Here is a 21138-nt window from a genome sequence, read left to right as displayed (position 1 = left end):
TTCATGCAAATCCGAGAAAACATTTACTTATATGTGTATTTAAAATATATTCGGGCAAGAATAAGTTGATAAGACAACTTCAGCTTGTCTAAGATAATTGAAAGCACTGTCATTTAGTGATCTACAAGTTTAATGTTTTAATCCACCAAGATGCTTAGGAAATACTGAGCTCATTCCATTTTGCAAGGTCCTAGGCTGCTGTTTTATAAGCATAACTTAGCTTACTATGTTTTGTGAATGACTGTTTGTTATCTCAGCCCCTGTTGCAAGGCACACTTGTTGGACGAACAGAGAAGAAGGAAAATAAACAGAGTGTGCCAGGAATGGAACTGATGAGATTAACTGCAAAAAGGTGAAATTCTACCCTGACTTTTCTGTTTAAATAAAATTAAAAAAAAGAAGTGGAAAGTGTGTTTGATTCAGGAAACCAGCAATTTAGGTCCAAATTAGGAACTTTGTGGACAATAGCCTACAGTATTTTCAGTATGCATGGTTCTGGAGAACAAGTTGAAACTCATAATTATCTTCTGAGGGAGAGCTCAACAGTATTGAAACATGGATGAGCTGGTGAGCAGTAAGATTGGAAAAAAAAAATTGAATGTAGCCCTCAGGGTAAGAGGGTGACAGGAACTCACAAGAAGGGAAAGTCTTTACCAAGTATCCTGGAGTCAAAAGCCAATATCTAAGATATGTCACTGATATGAATGGTGAATCTTTACACTGAATATGACTAGAACAGGAGAATTCAATGACATCGGCATATTAAATTGAATTTCACTGAAGACTCCTGACCAACCGAGATGAATTAGTTCTAACTTTTCTGTCACTATGCATTAATGTTTTGCTTATTCTTGAATTTCATAAAACTGGAATCACACAGAATGCACTCTCCTGGTTTGACTTTTTACCCAGTCTCATGCTTTGAGATTCATCCATATTCTCATATGTATCATAGTCTCTTTTTATTGAGGCATGACATTTCATTGAATAAACAATTCCAAAAATTTTCTATCCATTCAACTGTCAATGGGCATTTGGATTATGTACAGTTTTTGGCTTATGAAGATTCATGTAAGTCTTTCTGTAAACACATATTTTCATTTCTCTTGAGTAAATATCTAGAGTGGAATTTCTGGGTCATGTGTTAAGGGTATTTTAGCCAATTTGATATGCATATAGCAGTAGCTTGTTGTGGTTTTAATTTGCATTTCGTTGTTAAATAAGGATGTCCAGAATCTGTTTAACATGCTTATTGCTCATTCCTAAGTCTTACAACTTAGCATGTCTAACAACTTATTTTACATTCCTATATCTTACAACCCATAAAAAGAAGAAAAGAAACACAGCAAAAAAAATCCAAAAAAGTTGATGAGAAATTTTACAAAAAAAAGACAAATAACAATTGTCTAATAAGCACATGACAATATGTTCAATAATTCCTATTCATTAGGGAAGATTAATTGATTAAAAAGAATACATGAGTTTAAAACTTACCACTTTTTTTGATTGTGGTTTGGAAAGTCCTACAATATTTCTATAAATCTTACAGTATCCAGAATTAATATAAGCCACAAAGGAGATTATATTTCCACTTTCCACTATCACTGAAAACAAGAGAGATAATTCATTATTTCACACATTTTTCTATAAGAAATTATTTTAGGTGTTATGGCAATAAAAGTTGACATATTTAATTCAACAACTATTAATAATAAATTTCCCATTGGGTGCCACTTTATAGGCAATACTCGATATACGACAAAAATTTACATCTGGTATTTATATCTACAACTAATACAGAAGTAAACATTGATAAAGACTTTGGCAGTAAAATCAATGGTGAGCTAGTAATCTGTCTGGTTCTAGAGAGAGAAAGAGGAGTGTGGGGCAAGCCCCAAATCAGAATTTGCTGATTTTTACAGTAAAGATATTTCTACCATGGTTAGTTTCAGACTGCTAATGGTTTTAACAACTGGTTCAAAAAAAAATCCCTGAATACCTAACCTTCAGATCTTCAGAACTCAAAGTTATAATAAAAACATTAAAAGGTTATTTGTCATTAATCATTTATTTTGCTAAAATAAAAATTTACGGTGACTCTTCTACTGTCCTAACGTCATGTTTCTCACAGTCAAACAGTGATACTATAAAGTTATCTTCAAATATTGTTATAATATATGTAGAATTATCTGTAAATTGTATATAGGCATGGAAAATGCATTTCATAGATTCTACTCTTCAAAGCAAAGAGCACTCTTTTAAAAGGTTCTATGATATTAGAGACTGATTTTACTTCTTTCAGTCAATCAATAGGACATAAAGGAAGACATAGGGGCTTCTGGCAATTGTTACAGCTAAAGAAAAGGATGCACTTAGATAGCAAAGAAACCCATTATTCTTAGCCTGCAGAGATGCACTGTTGGAAATCTCCTCTTGAAAGTCAAACCTTAGATAGCTCATAGAGAAGCGTATATAACATTAAAGAGAATAAGGATCATGGCAATTTGTATTAAAGGCAAGATAAGGGGGGAGGGTATAGCTCAGTGGTAGAGTGTATGCCTAACATGCACAAGGTCTTGAGTTCAATCCCCAGTACATCCATTAAATAAATAAATAAATAAATAAATAAATAAATAAACCTAATTAGCCCCCCCAAAAAAACAAACTAAGTATGAAAAAAAATAAAGGCAAGGCAAGAATGGAAAAATGGAACCACTACAGCAAAACCTATGAGGCAATCTCACCCCTTAGGAGGGACATTTGCTGCCAGAGTAATTGTCTATGGCCTTTATACTAATCATAGAAAATGTTTATTTTAATGAAGACAATACAGCAAAACCCTTTTCATCCAGGTAAGCAGGGTGAATTTAATGACATTACAAAAAAATGTGTCTCATCATAGTTCAATAAGAAATTTTAAATATTATTTTTGACTAGAAAATTAATCACTCCCATTGCCTTAAAAAAAAAAAAAAACTTCACACCTCTCTCGTGTTATTTTTTTTTAAATTTCACTCATGCAGCCTCTGATCCTGCTTCCCATTACAAAGAACGTATATCAGTAATGCTGAGATAAATATCGTCATCTCTATACCCTTTCCTTGTGGGTTACATAAAAAACGACAAACACCACAGAAAGAGTCAAAGGTTTATAATACAATCTTAAATGAAAAAATTTAGTCACGGACTATGTAGACGAAATTTTATTCATTAATATTTAAAAATCATCTTCATTAATATTTAGGAAATAAATGGTTGATTTGTATTTAAAAATTAGGTTTTAAAGAGCCTCGTCAAAACTCAGATTCCTACTCTAAAACCTGAAAGCATTGGACCATTACGAAAAGGACTAACTTGATTTTATCTTCAAGGTAAATAAGGAGAAGAACACCAGAAAGATTGATGCACAGTGAATAGCAGGTATTGTTATTGTTTCTTTCTTTCTGCTGTTTATCATATGCCAGAAAATAGTCACAAATCTAATAAAACTATTTTATATCAATTCTCGGATCAGTTAGAAGAAGTCATGATAAAGAAGGATAATTCCCAATTGGCCATTAGCATCAGCACTGGGACGGTTAAGTTCTCAGTTTAAATGGAAACTAGTGATTAGAAAGATTGTTAAAGGACATCTTCTTAATTGAGATAAAGTCAAGCCCATTAGTCTAGCAGAGCGAAACGCAGTTCTGGAGTAGAAGTGTATCTGAGTATTGGGAAGACTGATGCAGCTTCAAGCAGGACATGTATTACCTAAATGGATACCAGTTCTCCCTGTAAAACTAGACTACTCATAAAAGAACAACATAAAAGAATAATGCTAATGAATGCTATTTTGAACTTTACCTTAAATATTTGGGGAAGTATTTTTGGACATGTTTACCTTATAAATATACTCAGTTTGCTTTTTTAATGTTAAGAAAGATACTGGTTAGAAAAGACTTTACATTTGCTGAATATTTCTGGAAAGGTTCATACTAAAGAAACTTTAACCCATATTAAATGCTACTTCTTTATTATTTAAAAATATATATTTATATGCAGATAAACAGCATGTATGACTAAGCAGAAGCAAATCCTGAATAGAAATGCATGTCAGAGAAAATTATCATTGATTAATTATCTAATTTCCTTCTGAATTCATGGCATATTAAAATAGGTCATTTTTCTAACAAATAAGTACTATATGTAAAATACCCTCCTGCATATTAAGTACTTGCCACTTCACATGAGAAATTAAAAAATAAGTGGACACTTCTCTAAGCTCACAAATATGAAATTTGGAAAAACAGTTATATTAATTATTGATAGAGGAAGACTGAAAAATATGGGTGGGAGAAATTTAAATTTTCAACATGACTCAGAAACTATTTTAAGAAAATAATTTACCAAAATAACACATTTATGGAATCATTTCACAGAAAACAGAGAGTATGACTGATTACTCACTGCAAAATAGGACAGATGAAGGAGGTTGTTGTCAGGGTTCCCCCACCTTTTCTCTCCTCCCCCACTTTCCCCCATCTTCCCCTCCACTCTCCAAGACAGGACAAATGCTAGGGCTTGGAGCCATTTATAGGTCAAGGCAGATGGGATTATGGAGATTTGATGCCCAGCCTGAGAGCCAAGAAAGCCATACCCTTACCTCAACTCTGTCACCAGATTCAAATATTAGGTCAAATTTTGCCCTCTCAATGAAATCTACCATTTCCAGTCTATTTTATCCTACAGTTTAATCTGCTTTTCCCAGTTCCCTTATCCCACTCTGCTTTTTGCCCCATAGTTTTGTTACCAACTAACATACTAATTTACTGATTTATTTCTTGTGCTTACTGTGTATTAGATCTTCTAGGGACTAGAATGCAAGCTCCATCAAGACAAGAATCTTTATCTTTTCTTCACTCATGTATCTGCATAGTAGCCACTCAATAAATATTTGTTGAAAATGAAAGATCTCAATATTAAATGGCAATTTCCCTCAAAAGATTAACTGAGCACAAAAGCAAGCTCAGAATATGATAGCTTAGGCTTTTATGAACCAAAGCAGCTTAACTGAAAATTTTGGATAAAACATTTTTAAATATATGAGGTGGTAAAAGGAAAAAAAAATCACAAAAAAAATGAATAAAAAGAAAGTGCAGTTACAGGGGTTAGAAAGCCCTAGAGCCAGTGGCAAAGTCTATCTGAGGGATCAGATGTGGACATCCTCCTTCATAAAAGCTCAGAGAGTAATATTCTTGGGGGGTGAACTGGAAAAAGCCCACCTCAGAATCACAAAAGACTCAGAACTGCCAAAGAAATACTGAAGGAAAAGAATAAAGTTGGAGGAATAATCCTCTTAGGCTTTAGACAATACTACAGAGATACAGTAATCAAAACAACATGGTAATGTTACAAAAACAGGCATATGGATCAGTGGATCAGAACAGAGAGCTCAGAAATAAACTCACAGACTTTTGGTCAATTAATCTGTGATAAAGGAAGCAAGAATATACAATGGAGTAAAGACAGTCTCTTTAACAAATGCTGTTGGGAAAACTGGACAGCTAAATGTAAATCAATGAAGTTAGAACATTCCCTCACACCATACACAAAAATAAACTTAAAATGGCTTAAAGGCTTAAGCATAAGACAAAGCACTATAAACCTCCTAGAAGAAAACAAAGGAGAAACATTCTCTGACATAAATCTTAGCAACATTCTCCTAAGGCAATAGAAATAAAACCAAAAATAAATAAATGGGATCTAATTAAATTTATAAGCTTTTGCACAGCAAAAGAAACATAAGCTAAACAAAAAGACAACTTACAGAATAGAAAATATTTTCAAAAGATGAGACTGACAAGGGCTTGATTTCCAGAACAGCTCATACAACTTAATAAGAAAAAAACAAACAACTCAATCCAAAAATGGGCAGAAGACCTAAACAAGCAATTCTCCAATGAAGACATACAAATGGCCAATAGGCATATGAAAAAATGCTCAACATCACTAATTATCAGAGAAATGCAAATCAAAACTATAATGAGGTATCACCTCACATGAGTCAGAATGGCCATCACCAAAAACTCTACAAATAATAAATGCTGAAGAGGGTGTGGAGAAAAGGGAGCCCTCCTACACTGCTGGTGGGAATGTAGTTCAATGCAGCCATTATGGAAAATAAGATGGAGATTCCTCAAAAAACTAAAAATAAATGTATCCTATGGGTCAGCAGTCCCACTCCTGGGCATATATCCAGAGGAAACTCTAATTTGAAAAGATACATGCACCACAATGTTCATAGCAGCACTATATTCAGTAGTCAAGACATGGAAACAAACTAAATGTCCATAAACAGATGACTGGATAAAGAAGTTGTGATATATTTATATAATGGAATACTACTTGGCCATAAAAAAGAATAAAATAATGCCATTTGCATCAACATGGATGGACCTGGACATCATCATTCTAAGTGAAGTAAGCCAGAAAGAGAAAGAAAAATGCCATATGATATCACTTACATGTGGAATCTAAAAAAAAAGACAAATTAACTTATTTACAAAACAGAAAAAGACTCAAAGACATAGAAAACAATCTTATGGTTACTGTGGGTGGGGGAGGGTAGGGGGTGGGAAGAGATACATCGGGAGTTCTAGAATTGCAGATACTAACTACCATATATAAAATAGGTAAACAACAAGTTTCTACTGTACAGCACAGAGAACTGTATTTAATATCTTATAGTAACCTATAATGAAAAAGAATATGTAAATGAATATATATATATGTATGTATGTCTGAACTGTCATGCTGTACACCAGAAATTGACACAACATTGTAAACTGACTGTACTTTGATTAAAGAAGAAAAGAAAAGAAAAATCCCACCCACCTCACAAAGAGAGTTCATGAAAATGTTTTCCTCTTAGCTGTGGTGCTAAAAGGAACGGAAAAAGATAAAAGAAATTCTCTCTGAAAATTCTTAACCATGATCATGTTATTGGGGCTAGAATCTACACCATCTAGAGACACTAAATATTTTTAATCATAGTGTTGTTTTTACAAATCTAAATGCCTGGAAAAAAATGCTTTCTGGATATGTTAATGTTTATCCAGGCTTCAAAGATTTCCCACATATATGAAGATACTATTTAGGGAAAGTGAGCCCTTAATAAAATACACATTACCATACACACACACACACACACACACACATATAAATATATACAAAAATTAAATTATGCATAAATATGGTACATATTTTATATATTACCAAATGTATTAGCAAACCATTAATTATAGTCACCACTTTATTATAAACATAAACATATATATATACCCACATTACTATAGATATTTTGAGTATACATGTACACATGACACATACCAGACCGTGAAATTATGAAATAGAAAATATAAAGTAAAATTACACTTGTAAAATACAAGAGATTCTTAGAATTAATCAACTTGATTAGCCAAATTAACCAAATAGAATATCAGAAAAACTATAGTCAATCCAAACAAAAATATTATCAAGTGTAATATATGTTCAACTAAAAAACTAATGCTATATCCCCAAATTTTACCAGTAAAGTTAAGTTAAGCATTACATGATTTGTTTTGCATTTTAATTAAGGCCCATGCATTTAAATATTAGTTTATTTGAATCAAAATTTAAAAATTGAACAGTCACCTAGTCAGGAATTTTCCAAGAGCCCTGAATTGCTCTTTCTCTTTAGTAGTCAACAGAGCTAATGAATCTTTCCTGTTCTTGACACACTTTTCTGCTTTTATCTTATGAGCCTCCACTTCTTAGTGCTGAGGATACACTCAGACTATCCTCTGTGCCCTGTACTGAAAGGGTCAGATTTTTCCTCCCTAAAAATTTCTCTACTATATTCCAAACAAATGGACAAATTCTTGTACTAACCATCAATTCCCCTCCTTTAAAAAATTGGATTAAATCTTAGACTTAGATAATTAAACTGGCATTAGTCTCCAACTTTGAATTCTCTTTATTTTTCCATTCTCAGCAGATGATAGATATATATAGATTAACAGGTAGATAGATAGGTAGGTAGGTAGATAGATAGATTTTATATAGGCATCATTATGAACATATATTCTCAAAACTAGAGGTCTGAATATATATATTTGGATATATATGTTAGGTGTAGGGGTGTGTATATATATTTTACTGATTCCACATTTATATATTTCTTCTTTACATATACGCTGTTTATTCATCATATTTTAAGAGGACTGATGCTCAAAGATCTGTTATACATTGCTTTGGTTAACACTGCTGCTCTTGTTACATAAACTTGTAGTGAGCCTGCTGTTTTCAGAATTACACATTTGGTTTTCTCTTTTTATTTGAATTTGGAGCACTACTTTGTAATGCTGGATTTAATTTCCCCCATGCTTGAGGACTGTTTTAGTAAATATATGAAATGCATTTACCTGTGTCTACAACAAAGTAAATACTATATTCAAATCTGCTTTTATACTAAATTTTGATCCTCAGGTGTTTCAGATGTTTCAGTCATGTCTGAGCTCTTAATTAAAAAACACAAAAGGAACGAAAACACCACGAGCAAGAGTCAGCAGAAGCTCAGCACTCTAGATACAGACCTCCAAATACCACACACGCTGGAATTACCAGAATGTAAATGCTTACATATGAAATATTAAATAATACAAGGATAATTTCTGGGAGGACTTGTGTAAGAGAAACACTTTTCTTACAAGTTTGGGAGAATTCAATAGAACAACTGAGTTGTTTTTTTTTTGTTTGTTTGTTTTTTTGATTACTAAAAACATTCCTTTTTAAAATGACTTGGTCTTTTCTAGTTTTCTAACTCATGGTTCTCTTTCATTTGACATTTTATATTTTTTAGAAATGTATCTTTTCCAACTAGTTTTTCAATACATTAGACTTTTTATAACATTTTTATAATTCTGAAATCTTTATTGTGCTTTTATTATATTTTATTTGCTTGTAATTTTAGTAAATAATTTTTTCTAAATAGCATTTTATTTCACAAATAACTATTGTTTCTGTGTAGATATGTTTCCTAGGTCATTGATTTCCGTCTTTATTTTTTTTTAATTTATTTTTTCTTATTTTCTGATGAATGCATTTAACACTACATATTTCTTCTACCTACTGGTCTAACTACATCTCATGTATTCTGAAATGCAGTGATCTTATTATGATTTTATTGAAAGTTTTTTTTTAAATTTCCTTTTAATCAGGGGGATACAGCAATACATTGTTTTATTTCCGAATATTTGGAACTATACTTCTGGTATCTTTTTAAAATTAATTTTAAGGTTTCTTATTTTGCTTTCTGTTGCTTTACAATTGACTCCATGTGACCATTACACGTATTTTTATAATTATTCCTTATTTTTTACATGCTAGAGGAAAAGGTCTGTTGGATATGGAGTTCTACATATATCTAAAAGCTTGAATTTTTTATTGTAATGTTCAGTTTCTAGCTGTCCTTTTTTTTTAATATTTAATCTCAGATCTCTAAGTTCCTGAGAAGGTTGTATAACCTGACCACATTGATTATGACTCTTATTTCTCCTTATAAGCCCATTAGTTCTTTCTTTATATACTTTGAGGTTTGTATTTCCAATGGTCACATTTCTTACTCTCTTGTTCCTTTTATCAATATATAATGCCTTCTTTGTTTATCACAATATTTTTGCGTTGATTTCTATCTTGCTGTATATTACGATTACTTCATCAGTTTAACACATACAGTTTAAAATAAATGCACTATGCCATTAACATTTTTCTGTGGTATGATCTTCTATTTAAGCTATTTCCTCTTTGACACTTGTCAGTATTTCTTAGTCAACTTTCCACTTTGATATGTATAAGTAATGTCATCATTTTTAAAAGACTCCATAGTATGGAGGTACCACAATTTAGGTAAACATTTTTCTAAAGTTGAGCTTTTAAATGGTCCCAAAATTTGCTATTTAAAAAATATGCTACAATAAATTTCCTTCATGGACATCTGCAGATATGTGTAAAATTTTCTATAAATTAAATTGCTCATATAACACATAATAATAAATTCTGATAGATTTTGCTAAATCAAAAAATGGAATCTAATTATTGTTTTAATTGGCATGTCCTTGATATCTACTGAGTGTTATAATTCATTTATTTTTGTATTTACTCTTTGTATATTTTTATGATTTTTATTTATATATACTGTCCATTTTTAATTCTTAAAATTTTATCTTTTCTTATTTATCTGTAGTAGCTCTTTATAAATCACGGTTATTTTTTCTCCATCATTATATATATTACAAATACTTCTACTTTCCTAGGAATAACTTTACTTATTTATAATTTTACCACATAATTTTTATTATTTTGTGTGTGGTCAAACCTGTTAAAAATTTCTTTATAAGGATTGAGAATATTATTGCTAATAAAATAATTTTATATTTTGTCTCAATAAGTATATGGGGTTTTTACATTTAAATGATCCTATAATTTATAATTTGAATGTGTTAGGTAAGAATTTTCATCTCAAATGGATAAAAGTCCCAAAACAATTGTTGAAAATTTCATTTTATCTCCATTGATTTGAAGTGTCCCTGCCATCATGTATAAATTAATATAAAGTTAGGAAGGCTTTTCTGCACTTACTTTATTGTGATCCTGTGTTCCAACACTCAATTATTTTAACATTAGAATATATTTTATTAACTGTGAAATAACTTTCCCCATTGAAATTTTACCAACATTTTCTTGGACTGTATTAAGTGTTTGCTCTTCCAGATAAAATTATGATGCTGAATATTTCATGTTTGTTCCCTTCAGATACACTTTCTAACTTTCCCTACTCCGTTGGCTTGTTGTTGAATTTAACCAATGGCAGCCAAAGTAAGAAGATTATAAAAGAGAAATTTTGACGTACTAATTTCCCCCATGCCATTTTGACAGATCACTGTGTCGCAGAGGCTGAACACCTGTACCAAAGACCCCAGCTGCTACAGGAAAGCCTATGGCTACAATGTGTAGTCAGATTCTGGTAATTTCCCCTTCCCTTTCCCCATTAGACTTAGACTTTGTAATGGTTTCCTATTATTGCATGCCCCTGGGTGCTTCACCATCTTCTATTACTTTCCCTTAAACTTACCCTCACTCTTGTAAGTAATCCATTCCTTAAACTGTCTTCCATCATTCCCACGTAATATGCGATTTACTGCCAGAATCCCAGCTGACTCAAGTCCCATAGAGTATCCTGTCAAGGTTTTCATTTCCGTTCTATTCAATTCATTTTAATGTAGGTGGAATTACACGTGTATCATATTCCAATCAATTTCTATTTTCCAAGTCTTTTTAATACCTTTTTCCAAAGTTATATAGTTTGCCTCATAAGGGGTTTGCATTTTTCTTGCTTAGTTCATCTCTGGATATTTAAAATTTTTATATTTTAAGTGATGTTTCCCATTATTTTATAGTTATTTTTTCTTGTATGAATTCTGATTTGCTGACTTTAAAAATGAAACTGACTCTTGTTGATGTAGTAAAAGAGATAGTTTTGTGGAAATGAGTGACATTTAGCCCAAAGTCAATTATATTTATGGTGCCACAGTCAGAACAGATCAAGCTTCATAATTGCCATAATTAGGATTTTTATTCCATGGAGAAAAGTAGTAGCAAGTACATTTGGGTCAGATGCCAGCTCCACAGAGGCTTTCCTTCTGTGCAGGAGGAGTTGATCACCAAAGGAGAATTTAGGTGACATTACCCATGACTAACCATGTGGTAAGCAAAAAGAAACCTTTAAAAGGAAACATTTCAAATAACATAAGAAATCCATGAGTATCATCTTCCAAACATCTCTCTGACTCGCTGATCTCACCTTTTCTTGTTCTTAGCACAGTGATAAGTCCTGAGCACACATATGTATGGATGGCTTGTGAAATACATAGACAGGTGTATATATTTCATTTCAGTGGGATGCTGGGTGTTAGGACAAGTAAGCAATTGTGTTTAGCCTGACATTTGGAATCAAATTTCATTTTTAGTTGAAATGGCAAAATGACTTACCTTGCAGATTTCTTTAAAAGACCAAAGAGATAATGCACATTAATCTTCAAGAGATACTACTTTGCAAATAGTATTAAGTTAATAGAAGAAAATTATTTTCATATTTATGTAGAAAAAGAAAAATTTCTGAGTTTTCACCTGATAATAATGTATTTTTATCATAAATTATAGTTAATCATGATAATTGTCCATTTAACAAGGATATGCTGATTAGCTACTTCATTCTGACACTACCTAACCATCTACATTGATTTCAGTTCAATTACTTAAGTAGCATTATTTCAGAGATGAATAATCACATAATAAATGGACTTGCCCAAGAAAGTATATAAATAGTATGATGCATTTATCATCTGCACCTCGCACACATTGCAATCACATTTATTCATTATTTGAAATAACGATTTACCTCATTAATTTCATAATAATTAATTTTGATTCAATATATATTCCACTTGGTATATTTCAATATAATCTGAAGCAGTGTAGATAAACTGTCTGAGTGAAAATATTTATTTTATTACATGTCTTCAGAAAACTGGTTGTTTACACTCAAATTAGTTCAATCACTCTATATAATATTTAGGCAAAAGCACATTTCAGCACATCTACTGATGACCTCGCTTTGCTTTTGTACACAGTACTCTGACAGGAATAAAGTGTGAAATTGTTTTTAATATTTTAATATTTTTTCATAATAACTTTAAAAAGACATGATATATCCTATTTCTATTTTTAAAAGTAAATTATTGATGCTTTTTTGGTTTTGATTTTTCTTTCTTATTGAAGAATAGTTGATTTACACTGTTATGTTAGTTTCAGGTGAACAGCAAAGTGATTGAGTTTTCTTTTTTCAGATTCTTTCCCATTATAGATTATTACAAGATACTGAATATAGTTCCCTGTGCCATCCAGTAGGTCCTTGTTGTTTATCTATTTTATAAGTAGTAGTGTGTACATGTTACACACAGAAATATTCATGCTTTTGCCATTAGATTTTTTTAACTTTCTACATTAATCCTTTTTTATATTATTTGTTGTTGATTATTCTAAAACTGTTGCCTTCCTGTTAATATCATGACTTTCACATGTTGAACAACTCAATATAAATTGTATACCTATAGTTTCTTCTTATTGTTCTTGCTATTTTTAACTTAATAACCAATCCATTTTAAATAATGTTTGCCACATGATGTCTGGCTAAATAGCTAACTTGAAACTTTCTCGCAGGTGTACAGATTATTTTCTAACACTTTTTTATTTTTAAGATAATACTAGCCTTTTCCCACTGATGCAAGATTCTCCCTCTTTTATATATTATACATCATTCTAGTACACAGTAGGGTCTTTTATAAACTAACACTCTAGTAAAAACCTAAGCCAAGAGTACGAAGAAGTTGTTAGAGCTTTTATAAGAAGTAAACTTACAGCGTGTTTCAAGAATGATGTAATATTTTAGACATGTTGATGAAATTGCTCTAATTCTAAGAATTTTTCATAAGGAAATAATCTGGTAAACAGTTTAGTATTTATGCATAAGTACTCAAAACTGTGCATGTAAGATATTTTATTCAACTTAAATGACGATAAGTAGGGAAATATTTAAATACATTACGATAATTCATAGAATATATTATGTTTCTTCTAATATTCATAACTTTTCAAACTGCCATTGACATGGAATATACTAATTTTATAATGGCCAGTAGAAATGAGTTCCATTAACTCTTTAGTATTCGACCCTGGTTAAAAATATACAAAAGGTGTTTGCTTCTGAATTAAAACATGGGAAGATATAAGAAAAGGTTAACTGTTGATGTCTATAAGTGTATAATTATAAGTTACCTGTGCTTTATTATCTTCTTTTTTCCAAAAATGTATATATAACTTATATATTATTTTTATAATCATGTTTAAGAAAATATTTTCTAAAATAATTTTAGAACTGACTTTTAATATGATCTCTGAGAGAGGTATACAATAATTACAGAATAAAAATTAATTAGTTTTGAGCCAGATAATAAGCCCAAGACCCTCCTTCCCCTCACAGAGACAGTGATTCAACAACAATCCATGGACCAATTCCATTTGTGAGAAATCCAGAAACCAATTAAGAGACTCATACTCCAGGTGAGCAAAAAAACAGCTGCATCAAAGCTGGTGAAAACTTTCTGGCACCCTCTTGTCATAGTCTCTCCCCCCAGCACATCTCCGTATGATCAGGAGAAAACTCCCAGCCTTCGATTTCTCCCTAGGGATGGGAAAGAGACGGCTGGGCTGTCTCTTCCATGCTCTGAGGGATTGGATTCTGCCTTGTCTCTGGGAGAGCTGATAGGACCCAGCATACTCTATCTAGATGCGTGGGGGCCACTGAGAACAAATAAGCTCTGAGTAGCATTATGCTTCTCCAGAACATCCATGGTATGGAAGACAAAGTCCAGAACAGCTCGGTGGCCTCTCCCTCGGGGGAAAAAGCAGAGCGATGCATATATCCAAAGTTCTGGCTTTTCAGTGGGCTCCCTGATGGATTGGCTTCTGCCTCAACTTTCTCAAATCATGATGGTACCTGGCATACTCTAGCTGTGAGGGATCTTTTGAGAACAAAAAAGAATTCGGTGGCATGTAGATGCTTCAGAAGACCCGTGGTATAGCACACAGACAGCAGAGAGGACAAGAGATTATAAATTTGTGGGAAAAAATAAAGGCAAATTCTTCTAATTAGGAATCTACACACACAAATCCAGAGATGACATACCCACAGAAAAGGTTTGAGAGGCGCCCAGATTCTCTAGCTGGGCTGACTGCTGAAGGTACAAACACAAACCATAAAGGCTGCGAGAGGTGGATGCTTTTTCAAAAATGCAATGAACACAAAGTTACAAAGAACATGAAGACACATGAAAAAGTGACTCAATCAAAGGAACAAAATATCTCTCCATAAAAAAGCCTAAGAAAATGAAAGTATATGAATCACTTGACAGAGAATTCAAAATAACCTTCATAAATATGTTCAACAAGGAGGAAGCCTCAAGCCCTCCTTGCCCTGAGAGACACAGAATTAGCATTTCATGGACTAATTAATTTCCTTTGTGAGAAATCCAGAAACCAGTTAAGAAGTTCCTGTACCCCAGTGAAGCACAAGCCAATCACATAAAACCTGGTAGGGAAATTCATGGCAGATTCTTGCGCGAGGCCCTCCCTCCACGAGTCACGGCGTGGCATGATGGAGAGGAAATCCCCAACTTTCAGCTTTGCTCTGAGTAGGGAAAGGAGTGCAACATACAAACAATGTTTTGATTTTTTTTTTTAAAGGACTTCCCAGGGAACTGAGTTCTGTCTTGTCTGAATCTAAGCTCTGACAGGAATCTGGTACCTGGTTGCGGCCCCCTGAGAACAGATTCTTAATGCATACCAGAACCTACAGTACCACAGATAGACACTAGATGGCAATCCTGATTAGAACTTGGCAACCTCTTCAACAAGATTAGACACCTGAGACCACTGAGAACGCATCCCCAGATCTCTAGATGCAAGATGTCTAGAATATCCAGCTGGGCTGATTGGAGAAGGTCCTCTCTGTGTAGAGCCGTGCCATGAAGACTGGGAGAGGTAGTTGATTTTTCAAATTCCAAAGTCCCAACAGAGGATAATAAGACATATTAAAGTTAGGAAAATGTAGGCCAATCGAAAGAATAAGTTAAATCACAAGAAAATGACCCTAAAGAAATGGAGATATATGAATTACTCGACGAAGAATTTAAGATAACCATCACAGAGACGTTGAACAAATTGAAAAACAGCACAGTGAAATCAGGAACATGATGCATGAATAAAATGAGAATATCAACAGAGATAGAAACTATGGAAAAGAACCAAACAGACATTCTGGAAATTCTGGAATTGAAGAATAAGAGAATTCAATTGAAAAGTCCTCTAGAGGGACTATGCAGCCCTTGAACAGACCAAAAAAAGAAAGAATCAGCAATCTTGAAGATAGGACTTTTAAAATTACTGAGGCACAGGAGGAAGAAAAAAAAAAAAAAGGAGGACAGGGAGGAAGAAGAAGAAAAACGAAGAAAATGAAGAAAGCCTAAGGGACTTGTGGGACAGCATCACATACAACCACATCCACATTACAGAAGTCACAGAAGGAGAAGGAAGAAGGGCTTAGCAGGCAGAGAACTTATTTGAAGAAGAAAAGGGCTAAAACATTTCTCAAAATTGAGAAAAACAATGGGCATCCAAATTCAAGAAGCTCAATTCACTCCAACTAGGATAAATCTAAGAACACCTACACAAAGACAGAATGAAACTGTTAAAAGTCACAGAGTTTTGAAAACAGCAAAGAAAAGCAACTAATCACATACTCAACAGCCTTAGAGATCGGCTGAGCAACATTATGCTTACAGTTACAAATACAGTATACTAAAAATGCTGTGTAGGTCTCACATTCTGTGTTTCTTATGCAATTAAAAATATAAATGAAATTTTAATATTTAATGTCTGGGTTACTAACAGTTTTTTTTTTATTTTTTTCCCTATCAAAATATACCCTGAGTAACAGACACAAGCACACATAATTTCCTATGAACACAAATGTCCCAATTGTTTGAGATCTTGTTAATCAGTCATTACCTAAGGGAGATGGCATGTAATGTTAAGTTTTGACAAAATAATTTTTATCTGCTGAAACTCCAAAATTATGATGACATAAGATGGGTTTACAGAGACAACTGAAAAATAGTCTCAGAAATATTTTAGTCAAATTTATAGAGGTATAGAAAACATGTTTTTTCCCCTAAGATTGAAAAGTTGATCTCATTGTCTTTCTATCTAAAAATGCAACTGTAGAAGCAAAAGTAACCAGTTAAATTATTCAATTTAATTAAATGATTAGCTTCCACTCCTAACATAAACAGACATTATTAATCAAGCTCTTTAAAAAGTTTGAAATATAGTTAACTTTATAAGGCAAAACATGAAAAGTAAAGCAAATATAAGAGAGTTAAATGTTACTGGATTCCAAATCAATTTTACTTTTGTTTTTCTCTTTTGGAGTTAAAAGAACATCTATATGGTGTCACATATGCAAAATGCAAGCAGCATTCAATATTTTTGTTCACCTCATGTGAATCTGGACTTGATTTGGAATGTGTCATTATTCTAAGAAAATTTCAAGCTGGAGGACATAATTTTTTTAATTTTATTCAGATCATTTTTAAATTTTGCAGGTACTCAAAAACAGAAAGGAAATTTTAAAAAAACTGAAAGGATATCAAAATAAATTACACAGAGTCATACAAATTACCTTTTTCACCTATTTCAGTATATAATGCAAACATGTATAATCTACACAGAATCTCTTTTTCCTGTTTGGCTGATTCAGAGTCTATTATTTTCAGTTTTCACTGTTAATTTCTTTCCCACAGAGCAATGTTATTTTGTAATTAATACTTGTTAATTAAAGTAGAAAGAATTAAATTAAGATATAATTATGTAAATTCTCTATAGCTCAATATATTATTTATCTATTAAGAGAAAATACACTTTCCCTTTCTGAGTTACAAAAATCCTGAATTACAAATTCTAGTAATGGTTTTGTTCTTATCTTTTTGTTCGGTAGGGGTTTTCCAATGATATAAAATTATTTCATGTTTGTTCATGTATTATTCCACATATGAAGTATATAGAGATTATTTTATTTATAAGTACACCCTGCTGATCTCTACATACTTGAGATAAAATTCTACACATATTGTCAATGGAGAAGAGTTCTGCATTCATTGCCTTTTGATTTCATTACTACAATAAGCAAGACATTTAGAACAATGTGAAAGACACCTCATAGGAACATGAGATCCATCACTTTTTATTGAGCCCTGGTTTTGTGGTTCACACTTGTTGATTTTCAAACTGGCTCCCTTACATGGAGGGCAGGAAGTGACCAAAGAAGAGAGTCAGGCCACTCCAGATTGACAGGCTACAGTTTAAACAAGCAAGGGGTCTTACTTACAAGGCTTGTCTTGGGTGGCCACAAGATAGGCAAATCTCTTCACCCATCCACCAGAATCTTCAAAGTTTAGATGCTTTAACTGGCTTTACTCATGTCCTACGTCCAGGTAATCTTAACAGCATCTTATTCTCTCAAAGCTATATCCTTGAAACAGCACCCACTGAGGGAATGGTAGGCAGAGTGTACGTTGCAAGGACAAGTGAGAGGGTGAGGAACCTCCAACTGCCCAGGTGCAGCTCCAGGGTAAACTGATGGTCACACCCTCTTGCTTGCCTCCTCCAACAACAATGGCCATCTCTACTTCCACATCAGACATTCATTTATTACTGCTATTGTCCATCCTCCTCTGCCCCCACAGCCCTGACACTACTCTCTTGGAGGTAATTAGTGATGTTGTAAATGGGATATAAATGCTACTTTTATCCATCAATATCCTTCATGTTCCTCATGTATTGCGGGGTGGGGGGGGTCAACTCTTTCCTGATAGCCTCTCCTCCCTTGATATATACTAGCCCTGAATCATATACATACTATTGTACACATATTTGTCTTACCTTTATGGCCTTAGAATTTGGTTTACTCTTTTAATTTTTTAAAAATGCTTTGCTCCAAGATTCTTTCATTACCTGTGTTCTTCTCTTCCTAAACTATAAACCTTGGCCCTCTCAGAACACTCACAAGTTTGGTTGTCAGTCTTTTATGAAATGAAGGGCAACGATGCTACTTTCAAAAGAGCAGGGGTATGCTAAGGTGTGGTTGAGCCACTTAGCATGACCATCTGCCTTTGTTTCCCTGAAAGTTGACTAAGTCTCTGACATCAAGCTGGCAAAACACATATTTCTGGGATTGTCTCAATTTTAGATGATTGATTTCAGGTTTCTAAGCCTCTCTCTCTCTCTTTCTTGCTCTGCCCTCTTCTTCCACACTCCTCAGAGAGTATCTCCAGTCTCTGAGGGAAAGAATAATGAGGATCCTCAAATGTGAGAAAACCACCCAAGCCTGGGAAAATAATTAGAGGGAGCAATCTCTGATGTGGATGAAGGGATGCGAATATTTTCTCTTCCTATCGACTAAAGTATAAACCCTTGATGGGGCATCAAGTAGAATATGCAGAAGGGTTTTTCCTCAGTAGTGAGGGGGAAATTAGACCTAAGCTAAAACTTAAGAAGATTAAAAGCAAGATATGAAAATGTCAAATTGTTGTCAAGTACTGAAGAGGGTCCCTGAACAAAAGCTCAAGGAAATTAAGAGAAATAAAAAGATATCCTTCACCCAACAAAGTAAAATTTAGAATGCTTGGAATTCAATGTAAAATTACAAAGCATGTGTGTAAAAAATGAGTATATAACTCATAATAAAAAGAAAAAAATTAATTGAAAGCATATCAGAAATGATGTGCATGACAGAATAAGAAGACAATGACATTAAAACTCTTATTATATATACATCCTATAAGCTAATGAAAAGAATGAGCATTTTAAGTAGAAATATGGACAATATAAAAAGGATCAAATTTCTAGAGGTGAGAACTAAGATGTCTGATATAAAAAAATATAGTAGATATAATTTATAGGTTAGACATTGCTAACAAAATGATTAGTGACCTTGAAGACATGACAATAGAAAATTATCCAAAATGAAACACAGAAAAAACAAAAATAAAACAGACACATACACAAGAACAGAACATACGGAGACATGGGGTAAGTTTAATTGGTCTAAAACACATGTGATTTGCATATCCAAAAGGGAGGGAGTGAGCATTTGAAAAAACAATATCCAAAAATATTTCATATTTAATTAAAACTGATATTCCACCCAATAATAGGAAAATACACATTTTTCACAAGTGCACATGGAGCACTTACCATATAGACAATATTCTTGGCCATAAAAAAGTCTCAATAAACTTAAAGGGATTCAAGTCATACCAAATGTGTTCTTGGAACAAAAACAGAATTAAATTTAAAATCATTAAGTGGCAAAATCCCAACAAAAAACCTTGAAACTTAATAATACATTTCCAGATAGACAACAGGTAATGGAGAAATCAAAAGGAAAATTAGAAAGTATTGTGAATGGGATGAAAACAAAGAAAGCAAGTCACCAAAATTTGCATCTACGTCTAAAGCAGTACCTAGAGGGGATAGCATTAAATGATGACATTAAAAAAGAAGAAATATTTCAAATCAACAACCTCAGCTTCTGGCATGAAGATACTAAAACAGTGAATTAAACCCAAAATGCACACAAGAAAGGAACTAATAAAGATGGGAGTAAAAATCATTGAAAGAGAAAACAGAAAAGCAACAGAGAAAAATCAGTGAAAACCTAAGCTAGTTCTTTGAGATCAATAAAACTGAGACAGCTCTATCTAGCTAGACAGATCACATACACAAAAATTCTCAAAACAGCCCTGTGATATAAGTGTAATTATTATCCCTATTTTACGAAGGAAAAAAATAAGGCACAGAGAAGTCACGTGATTTGCTCAAGGCTTTACAAATAGAAAGCTGTACCATCAGACTTCAAACTCAAACGATCTCTCTCCTCCAGCCATGCTGTGAAATATATATTGTATACTTAGGTATGGATATGATACAGTAAAGAATTACACACAACTAAAATAAACCTGTACCCAGACTCTGGCACTTTGTAAGTTTTTGGCTAACTATCTTGGATATCTTTATACATTTGCATATATGATACGCCTCATTATTTATATGGGTGGAAGGCTCCCACTCTATAAACGTCCCATAATTTATTAACCAACCATTTCTTGATGGATATTTGTTGCCAGTTGCAGAAAAAGTGCAATAAAAATTATTGTACATATGTCTTTGAATAAACAAGTGCTTGTTTACTGGTAGTGTATATTTTTAGAAATAAAAGTTTGATTGTATAGAGATTGATTTTTAATAGATTTTTCCAAATTAGTCTTGAAATATGTTTTATCCACTGATATGCCTACTTAAAGTGCATGATTGTTTTCTAACTTCCTAGAGATTCCTTTTTATTAATGAAATTTCAAATGTTTGTCAATGTGATTAGGTGGA

The 21138-nt window shown here is 32.8% G+C and overlaps 1 protein-coding gene across 1 annotated transcript in view; it reads right to left on the bottom strand.

The window, feature by feature from the left end:
* Nucleotides 1–21138, bottom strand: part of CNBD1 (cyclic nucleotide binding domain containing 1) — a 210920-nt gene that overhangs the window by 780 nt on the left and 189002 nt on the right. Inside the window, exon 10 of the mRNA XM_064480798.1 lies at nt 1495–1604. Coding sequence (XP_064336868.1) covers nt 1495–1604 — 110 coding nt within the window. The remainder of the gene's footprint in view (nt 1–1494; nt 1605–21138) is intronic.

This window comes from Camelus dromedarius, chromosome 30 (assembly GCF_036321535.1).
Source record: "Camelus dromedarius isolate mCamDro1 chromosome 30, mCamDro1.pat, whole genome shotgun sequence".
NCBI lineage: Eukaryota > Metazoa > Chordata > Mammalia > Artiodactyla > Camelidae > Camelus > Camelus dromedarius.
This window is presented reverse-complemented; position numbering and strand designations above follow the sequence as displayed.